Raw genomic sequence first — 10,635 nt, forward strand, 5'->3', positions numbered from 1 at the left:
GAAACGTGATTAGGCTTTTTAATCTATGGAGTTCTTGTAATATTAGTATATTGCTTTGATCTTTTACTATTTTTTAGAGACTTAAAGTTTGTATTTATTTTTAGACTGGTTAAGAATTTATTCCAACTTGCCAGAGAGAACAAGCCCTCTATTATCTTCATTGATGAAATTGATTCTTTGTGTGGTTCAAGAAGTGAAAATGAAAGTGAAGCTGCACGTAGAATTAAGACGGAGTTCCTAGTGCAGATGCAAGGTAGTGTTTCTGATTTTGTTTGTTTGGTTTTTTTCCTCGAGACAGAGTCTCACTCTGTCTGCAGTCCAGGCTGGAGTGCAGTAGTGCAATCTTGGCTCACTGCAACCCCCGCCTCCTGGATTCAGGCGATTCTCCTGCCTCAGTCTCCTTAGTAGCTGGGATTATGGGGGCACGCACCATCATGCCCTGCTAATTTAATGTTACTGATTTTTAAAGTCATTTTTTAAATTTCGTAACAATGAAAAATTCAAGCAGAATTTCTCCATTCTAACAAACTGTTTCATTTTGCCATGTTTCATTCTGATTGCCTTCCATATGCATATGTAACTTTTACCCAGTTGTAATTATCTTGTAGGACTCACTGACATAAATAATAAAGAGATTTAGTATATTCATTTATAATGTACAAGGCACAACATCAGTAAAATCTATATGTAGACTTCAAATGAAATATTTCAAGAAATATTTTGAAATGAATGTTAATAGTATTTGTCCACAATCTAGGAGATTTGATTGCATCATATTGCATCATAATATATTTAATTATATTGCTGTAAGGTGATATTTGATTAAATAGTTTTTTTTTCCGAAGACAGACTCTCAAGATGAGGTACTTTAATGGTAAAGCACCACGTTTCTTAACAGAATATATGGAAGAGGTTTAAAGAACACCAAAATGACAAATTAATTAAAGCATAACCTATTTTTATGCAGGAGTTGGTGTAGACAATGATGGAATTTTGGTTCTGGGAGCTACAAATATACCCTGGGTTCTGGATTCTGCCATTAGGCGAAGGTAGGATAATATAGTAAATACCTTATTTCTCACTGCAGTTGTAACAAGTAGATAATTATCTTTGTCTTGTGAGGAGGCATTCTAACAGCTTTTCAAAATATTTGTAGTGTGCTCTAACCCTGTTGCTCCCCTGCTTTGAGGGGGAGAAGGGTGGTCATTTGCTTGTTTCCCTACTTTATCAAAGATAGCAAGATTTCGACATACTTCAGTCTTTCATATTAGAAAATATATTACCTAATACTTGCCTTTTGGTCTGATTAAGCTTGGTGGGTACTGGTGCTTTAGAAATTTGCAAACATAGTTTGATAATTCAGTAAAAACCATTCATATAAAATTTAAGCAAAATGGCAATTCTGTAAGTCAAAATAAGATAACCAGGTTAAGTTTTTTTGTTTTTGTTTTTACGGAGTCTCGCTCTGTTGCCAGGCTGGCGTGCAGTGGCACGATCTTGGCTCAATGCAACCTCTGCCTCCTGGGTTCAAGCGCATCTCCTGCCTCAGCCTCCCGAGTAGGGACTACAAGCACACACCACCACACCCAGCTAATTTTTGTATTTTCAGTAGAAGATGGGGTTTCACCATGTTGGCCATGATGGTCTCCATCTTTTGACCTTGTGATCTACCCACCTTGGCCTCCCAAAATGCTGAGATTACAGGTGTGAGCCACTGCGCCTGGCCAAGATATTTTTTTTTTTAGTAAAAACTTTAGGTCAGGCCGGGTGGCTGGGATTACAGTGGCTCACACCTGTAATCCCAGCACTTTGGGAGGCTGAGGCAGGCGGATTGCCTGAGCTCAGGAATTTGAAACCACCCTGGGCAACATGGTGAAACCCCGTCTCTACTAAAATACAAAAAAATTATCTGGGCATAGTGGCGCACACCTGTAGTCCCAGGTACTTGGGAAGCTGAGGCGGGAGAATTGCTTGAGCGCAGGAGGTGGAGGTTACAGTGAGCCAAGATTGTGCCACTGCACTCCAGCTTGGGCAACAGAGTGAGATTCCGTCTCAAAAAAAAAAAAAAGATAAAAGAATATATATATATATATATATATATATATATATATATATATATATGACTTCAGCTCTAGGAAAGGTGTACGGACTCTTTTTCACTCTGCACAGTTTGTTATTACATTCATTTATTTTTTTATGGTAAAAATTAGCACTTCCGTTTTTGCCACTTTTATCCCATTCACTTGATGATTTGCCAGCATGCTAGCTTACCATTCAGTACCAAGAAAGGAAAGGCTGTATTTGAAAAAATGGCCTTATTCTGCACCCATCTCTAGAGACAATGGAAACTTTAAATTCTTTTCATTGCCACAGAGAGTTAGCTGGAGGAAAAAGTCTGTCCGGACCACTTAAATTATCCCTCATCCCTGCTTCTCTATCTCACAAGTACTGAAATTCTAAGAAGGCAAGCAAAAATACCGTTAATGAAACATAGTATTTATTCTTTATAATATAGGATTGTTTGTTCTAGATGTATTCATTCAAGTTGACATTTTGTGTAATAAATATATATCCTGTGAGACTGAGTTAATTATATTTTGAATGTAGAGAATTGCTGTGTCATCTCTACTCCTGTTTTATATTGTTAATCATTAGTCCCTTGAACAGGAATTCAGAGTACAATTTTGTGGGAAACTGTAATCCTGTAGGACATGTCTTTTTATTTCATGAATTCCAGATATATGAACACTGTGGCCAGAATAACCCAAAAATCATGTAAGAAAGACTCAACCACTCCAGACTGGCTTACAGGCCATTTTGATTTTATTTGTTTTTAATGTGTTCTGGATTCTCTTCCCTTATCTAACCTCAATATATATATTTAACTTTGGCACATACAGGCCCACTTAATATCTGTTTCTTCTTGCAAATACCGATTTTCAATTAAAATATATTCTTGATGTAATTTCTCTTTCAAGATTTGAGAAACGAATTTATATTCCTTTGCCTGAACCCCATGCCCGAGCAGCAATGTTTAAACTGCACCTGGGGACCACTCAGAACAGTCTAACAGAAGCAGACTTTCGGGAACTCGGGAAGAAAACAGATGGATATTCAGGGGCAGATATAAGTATCATTGTACGTGATGCACTTATGCAGCCTGTTAGAAAAGTACAGTCAGCTACTCATTTTAAAAAGGTAAGTCGCTTTTAATAATAAGTCACATATGTATGTTTGTCATATACCACAATAAGATTTTTAAGTTACAAGCTTGAATTAAAATCTGAATTTGAAGTCTGGCACCATTTACTATACCTCCTTGAGCAAATTCTATTACTTCTTTAAGGCTCATTTTTATCATCTCTAAGATGGGAATGATAATGCTATTTTGAAGTCCTTTCTGATAATAAAGTGATACAATACTCATCCACTCTTCAGCCATTTAATTACCGAAATACTGTTAAGTTTATGCTACAACCTTTAAGTTTCTCAGCTATAGAAAAACTTCTGAGAATTTTTTAATGTATCTGTTTTTGGTCTCTAACATTACTACCACTTACTAAGCACTAGAGGGGAAAAAGAGAAGGCTTAGCCACAGTTAACTATATCTTTTTTTTTTTTTTAACTCATCTTCTATGGTCAAGTAAATAGTTTATTGTAGGAAATTTCAAAACATAGAAAAGCATTGGGAAAAAAACTAAAAGCAGCTTGGTGTGGTGGCTCATGCATGTAATCCGAGCACTTTGGGAGGCCAAGGCAGGCAGATCACGAGGTCAGGAGATCAAGACCATCCTGGCCAACATGGTAAAACCTTGTCTTTCCTAAAAATACAAAAAAAGTAGCTGGGTGTGGTGGCACGTGACTGTAATCCCAGCTACTTGGGAGGCTGAGAAATGAGAATCACTTGAACCCAGGAAGTGGAGGTGGTAGTGGGCAGAGGTTGCAATGAGCCAAGATTGTGCCACTGCACTCCAGCCTAGGTGACAGAGCGAGACTCCCTCTCAAAATAAAAGCAAAAAACTAAAAGCAGCCAAAATCCATTCCTTTACCCAGGGGTAACTACTTTTTGTTGTATATTCTTAACATTTTTTCAGAAAGTAAACATTCTAATAAAACATACAAGACTATTACACATTTTAACTTTCCTGATAATGGATTAATTCTTAATGTTCAATTTGTTTAAATAAATATTTCAGATTACTGTTTATTTCAGGTTCGCGGACCTTCCCGAGCTGATCCTAACTGTGTTGTAGATGATCTGCTAACACCTTGCTCTCCAGGTGACCCTGGTGCCATTGAAATGACATGGATGGATGTTCCTGGAGATAAACTTTTGGAGCCAGTTGTTTCCATGGTTTGAAATTTTGTTTGTTTTTAAGAAAAATTTTAAAACATTATACTTTATAATTTTCAGTTATTTAAGATTTGCTGGAAAATCTTAGTATAAACAGGTGTATTTTACTTTATACTGCTGACTCACATTAAAAATGATAAAGTTAACTGAAATTAAAATATAAGGGGCCGGGCGCGGTGGCTAAAGCCTGTAATCCCAGCACTTTGGGAGGCCGAGGCGGGTGGATCAGAGGTCAAGAGATCGAGACCATCCTGGTCAACATGGTGAAACCCCGTCTCTACTAAAAATATAAAAAATTAGCTGGGCATGGTGGCACGTGCCTGTAATCCCGGCTACTCAGGAGGCTGAGGCAGGAGAATTGCTTGAACTCAGGAGGCAGAGCTTGCGGTGAGCTGAGATCACGCCATTGCACTCCAGCCTGGGTAACAAGAATGAAAACTCTGTCTCAAAAAAAAAAAAAAAAAGAAATTAAAATATAAAAAATAATTATTTTTAGGCTATTTTTTTGGGCTTTGAGGAAACTTGAAGTGAAAAAGCTATTTTTTAAAGCACAAGTTTCTGACTTTACAGGTCTTATGGCTAGAATATCTCCACAGTGCTCATACATAGTATAATTATTGTCAACACCTAACTAAAAAGTAGGATTTGTGAAAATTTTTTTCCCTGCATCTCAGATTTTTAAAAATAACCAGAAATCGTCTGTAATCCCAGCACATTGGGAGGCCAAGGCAGGAGGATCACTTGAGGCCAGGAGTTTGAAACCAGCCTGGCCAATATAGTGAAATGCCGTCTCTACTAAAAATACAAAAATTAGCTGAGCAGGGTGGTGCACACCTGTAACCTCAGCTACTCGGCTGAGGCAGGAGAATCACGTGAACCAGGCAGGCAGAGCTTGCAGTGAGCCAACATGATGTCTCTGCACTCCAGCCTGGGCAACAAAGCAAGACTTCGTCTTAAAAAAAAAAAAAAAAAAAAAAAAAAACAGAAATACTAATGCTTGTGTCATCATATTTATAGTGTTTTCTGTTTTACTTCTCAAAGTTCCATAGAGAATTTAAATAATAGAGTTTTAAAAAATTTTAACTGAATTTAAATAGAATATTTTTAAAAATTAGTTATATAATTTGTATTGGTGGAATTAAAATAATTTACAAGACTTATTTTGTAAGGCATATTATTTTTAGGGAACTTGGGGTAATTGAAAAGTACTTTTCTTATGAAGAACATTCTCAGTTCGAAATTTTCTGTCAGTTTCAGATCTTCAAAAACCTTTAATGGCGAGTTTAATAGTAACTTCGAGAGGAGAAACTTTTACATGCTATATAGACATACATGTAAATGTGCACATGCCCATATTTTGTGTGTGAACGAACCATAATGCTTATCTGAGAAGTTACTCAGAAACCCCTTTTGTTTTAATCCTTGGTGTATTATTTTTTATTTTTTGTACTTTGTTCAGCTTTGAATAATTTTTAGTAACTTAACGGTCCTTTTTATTGTTTTTCATATCCTTTTACAGGAGTTTTGGATTAGACGTTAATTTTTTAATGAATCTCTGATGCTAGCATATTTCCCTAACCATTTTGATCTTAATTGTAACTATTTAAAAATTCTGGTTAGTTGATTTTTCATAAAATGGTACTCTGCTTCACTTAAGTATAAGTGAATGATATTTTCCTTTTGAATTATACTTACTTGGAAAACTGATCTCTTGTTTAAGAAAAAGAGATAAGGCCAGAAATTAGATCATGAACATAGTTTGGAGGCCTTGATCCTCAGACTAAGAGGACTGTCCTTCTGATAGGTAATGGGGAGCCATTTGGATCAGTTCAAGGGAAGAAAGTGTAAATTTCTACACAAAAGAATACCATGGTCAAAGATCATGGAAGATCTTTGAAAGAATAGGGGCCAGGTGCAGTGGCTCACGCCTGTAATCCCAACACTTTGTGAGGCCAAGGTGGGTGCATCACCTGAGGTCAGGAGTTCAAGACCAGCCTGACCAACATAGCAAAACCCATCTCTACTAAAAATACAAAAATTAGCTGGGTGTGGTGGCAGGTGCCTGTAGTCCCAGCTACTTGGGAGGCTGAAGCAGGAGAATCACTTGAACCTGGGAGGCAGAGACTGCAGTGATCTGAGATAACGCCACTGCACTCCAGCCTGGGCAACAGAGTGAGACTCCGACTCAAAAAGAACAAGGAGTTAATTGTCAGTATCTTATGGCACACTGCAAATATTCATATTTAAACTTAGGTTAAAGTTTGTAACAATGACAATATGATGGTTTTTTATTTTGTTAAATCTGTTATTAATATCTGCCCCCCCACCGCCCTTCTTTTTCCCTGATAGTCGGATATGTTGCGGTCACTATCTAACACAAAACCTACAGTCAATGAACACGACTTGTTGAAATTAAAGAAGTTTACAGAAGATTTTGGTCAAGAAGGCTAAACCAAAGACAAGGAAGATGCTTACCATATGTATTCTTTCTTTCATAGATATTTTTGTCTATTTGAATCGCATTCAGATTGTTTCCAGTAAAACTCTTTTACCACAGGGAAATACACATCTCACTTCAGAGTTCCATTAGGTTTTATATTGTACTTTTCCTCCATTACTTATTAAATACTCCTATTAACAAAAGGTACAAAGTAACAGGTTATGAGGAAATGAGCGATATATGAATGGCAAAAAATAGAAATTACCCAGTAAAAAGAATGTCAGAAATTGATTGACATACAAATACTTAAAATTTTTCTGTGTGGTGGTCTTTGCAAAGAGCATTTATCTTTTCTTTTTTTTTACTAAAATGATATAGAGTTTATTTTATATTTTCAAAAAAATTCTTAAACTTATCAATGTAAAATTTGTTTACTTTATTAAAAAAATTACAAATGATAGAATCTTCACTCTCAGGGATGGGCAATAAACAGCAAAGAGCACTATGATTGGGTTTGAAAGGTTTTGAATTAGACAGTGCTCTTATTGGTTTTTAATTAAGTTGATATTTTTTTCTGTGTAGATTTAAATAATTTCTTTAAAAGCAGTAAGCTTTGGCTGGGTGTGATGGCTCATGCCTGTAATCCCAGAACTTTGGGAGGCTGAGGCGGGTGAATCGCCTGAGGTCAGGAGTTCAAGACCAGCCTGGCCAACATGGTGAAATCCTGTCTCTACTGAAAATACAAAACTTAGCCAGGCATGATGGCGGGTGCCTGTAATCCCAGCTACTTGGGAGGCTGAGGCAAGAGAATCACTTGGACCGGGAGGTGAGGGTTGCAGTGAGCCGAGATCTTGCCATTGCACTCCAGCCTGGGTAACTGAGCAAAACTCCATCTCAAAAAAAAAAAAAAAAAAAAAAAGAGTAAACTTTTATATTTAATTAAATGATACCTTTCACTGTGCAATCTCAAGAGGAGGATTTTCTAAATTAGACATTGTCTTTACCTTACTGAAGAAAATTGTCTACTTCAGTGTCTTTTTGTAGCAAGATTGACCAAAACAGGTGGTAAGTGTAATTTTTAACTGTTATGAAATACTGTAATGCACACCTTTGCTAATAAGGAAATGACCTCCCTTTGGATTACGGGAAGTTTCTTGTCTGTGATATGGGGTGTCTGTGTATATATATGTATATTTCTTTTTTAATGCAGGATAACAATATAGAGTCTTGTCCTTCACCTTTTAAGTTCAGGGAACAGCTTGTCCTGACCACACATATGTTATCATTGTAATGCTTTATGAAGCTTTAGAAATGAGCTCATGACTCATTAAAAAATAATAAACATGATATTATTTTAATATCTTCAAATAAATAAACTGAGGATGTGTTTCACACCGTAGCATCAGCGCTAAGTTGTGCCTTGTAGATTTGCATTGGCTATACAAGCAAAAGAATATTAAGTTAGAATGAAGTAGATTCCTTAATTACTATGAAATTCTATCTTGCAGATGCTATAGAGTAACTTGCATTTTTAAAGTGTATTTGCACATTTTACATATGCTATGTGGTTGCCTTTGGGTTTTCTGTACAGATTGTTTTTGTTATTAAATGGAAAAGGCCTGAATTATGCTCTTAAATGAAGTAAATTGATATAACCTATTGGCTGTATTGTGTATTATTATTTATTTTGGGACTGTCTGTGAAAGAAAATAATACCTAAATTGGTTAGATACAAAGAAATCATTAAAATTAATGTATACATTGAAAATTCTGTTTTTCAACAATTTTATGTGAGGGTTGAGAACTAGACAGACTAACACTGAATTATTTGTGAATAAGATACTTTATACATCTTACCTGTTTATCAGCCTCAGAATTACACGGTATTGCTGTGTGTTCTTTATGGACAGATACTAAAAGGAACCCAAATGGGCATGTTCTATTTCTCTGGCCCTTGACCAATAATTATAAAGTTTGGGTAGACATTTTCTGAGCCAGCAAGAAGAAGTAGATCATAGTTGTTAAGCATCTCTATGATCTACACCCTGGATATTTGAAAGTATTTTGTCTCAGCCTGAGAAATCTATAAGGAAGCTATAATTATAAAACATGTCAATAGAGAATTGACTTCTGAGTTCACTGTCAGCTACATGCAGAAAAACAGAATGGGGGTACTTGATTAGTGCCAGAGAAGCACCATTTAGTCACTTTCATAGTTGAAAAAGAGGCATACCTACCTGAATTTGTACATTGCAGATGAAGCAACACAGTGCCTATTGTTGCCACTGATGCTATCTTAAGTTTGTGAGCTTTCACGGGTGCCCTTTGCTTTCCTACTTTCTTCTCTTCATTTGTATCCTTCTCTTACTCTAATATGGTATTCTTTCCTTTTTTGCTAGTCCAATTCATGTATTTCCACTAAAGCCTAGTAATGAATCATGTTACCTCTTGCAGGAAGACCACCTAAACTATCCCCATCCTACCTGTGGGTTTCAATAGCAGTTAACTTGCTGCTGCTGCTGCTGTGGTAAGATTTTTTTCTGTTTGAAGCATATTCTATTAATCATGTTTAGATCATTTAGATTGTAAGCTCTGAGAATTACATTTTCCCCAGCAATTAATATAGTGCTGGGAGCTATTTATTAGGTACTTAGTAAAGGCTTAGAAAAAGACAGTTATATTTTTATTTTGACTGCCTCATGGATTATCTGAGAGACTTATAACATAGGTACGTTTGTAAAGTGGCTTTGTTCTTACAGGTCTAGTGAAGTGATGATAAATTTCTGTCTCAGTGATTGAGGACTACAAAATCAGAGATGTGTTCTAACCAGCTCACCCTGGCTCACCAAAAACAATAGTACATCTTTCCCAGCTATGAGTTCAGTGACCTCATACTAGTAACTTAAGATCTGCTGTGATGGGAATATTACACCATAGAAATCAGCAATTGGTTGAAAGAGTTACTATCTAAAGACCTGGAATTAACAGAAGGGAGTGTCTGGGTTAAGATAAGGGGTATTATGCAGATGACACCTCCAGGTAGCAGGCTTCAGAGACAATATATTGTACATGTTTCTTTTTTTTTTTTTTTTTTTTTTTTTTTTTGAGATGGTGTCTCACTCTGTCACCCAGGCTGGAGTGCAGTGGTACAATCTTGGCTTACTGCAACCTCTGCCTCCTGGATTCAAGCAATCCTTCTGCCTCAGCCTTCCAAGTAGCTGGGATTATAGGTGTGTACCGCCACAACCAGCTAATTTTTGTATTTTTAGTAGAGAGAGGGTTTCACCGTGTTGGCCAGGCTGGTCTCAAACTCCTGAACTCAAGTGATCTGCCTGCCTCGGCCTCCCAAAGTGCTGGGATTACAGGTGTGAGCCATAGTGCCTGGCCTGTAGATGTTTCTTATCAGACTTAAAGAGCATGTTCTATCAGTCTTAAAGTCTCTTATTTTGATGTTAATGCTGGTCAGCTGTGGCTAAATTCCAGCGAGAGGAGGGTATAATGAGGCACGGCTGACCCTCACTTCTCATCATTACCTAAACTAGTTTTTCAGGTTAATTTTGGAATGGGCCAATGGGAGAATCCATCAAGTTGGGGTCTTAGGATTGTATTTTTGGGTTATGCAAAAAGAAAGAAAGAAGGAAGGGAGGGACGGTGGGAGGGTTTTTTAGATTTCTGCTTTGTCATAACCCATGCATTCATTTAACCCCAAGTTTGTTGAGGACCAAATCATCAGTCAATTTAACAATAAATTATTAGACACCTACTTGATGTCCAGAATTCAGCAAGGCACTATGGAAGAATCTTCTGATTCAAAGAGTTGTAAGTCATATGACTATTTTAA

At 36.7% G+C, this 10,635-nt stretch overlaps 1 protein-coding gene across 1 annotated transcript in view; it reads left to right on the forward strand.

Moving 5' to 3' along the window:
- VPS4B (vacuolar protein sorting 4 homolog B) overlaps positions 1-7,738 on the forward strand; it is a 29,363-nt gene extending 21,625 nt beyond the window's left edge. The window contains exons 7-11 of the mRNA XM_003926020.4: positions 105-253; positions 968-1,049; positions 2,979-3,198; positions 4,214-4,354; positions 6,704-7,738. Coding sequence (XP_003926069.1) covers positions 105-253; positions 968-1,049; positions 2,979-3,198; positions 4,214-4,354; positions 6,704-6,805 — 694 coding nt within the window. The 3' untranslated portion in view covers positions 6,806-7,738. The remainder of the gene's footprint in view (positions 1-104; positions 254-967; positions 1,050-2,978; positions 3,199-4,213; positions 4,355-6,703) is intronic.
- Positions 7,739-10,635: the final 2,897 nt, after the last annotated feature.

This window comes from Saimiri boliviensis, chromosome 13 (genome assembly GCF_048565385.1).
Source record: "Saimiri boliviensis isolate mSaiBol1 chromosome 13, mSaiBol1.pri, whole genome shotgun sequence".
Lineage (NCBI taxonomy): Eukaryota > Metazoa > Chordata > Mammalia > Primates > Cebidae > Saimiri > Saimiri boliviensis.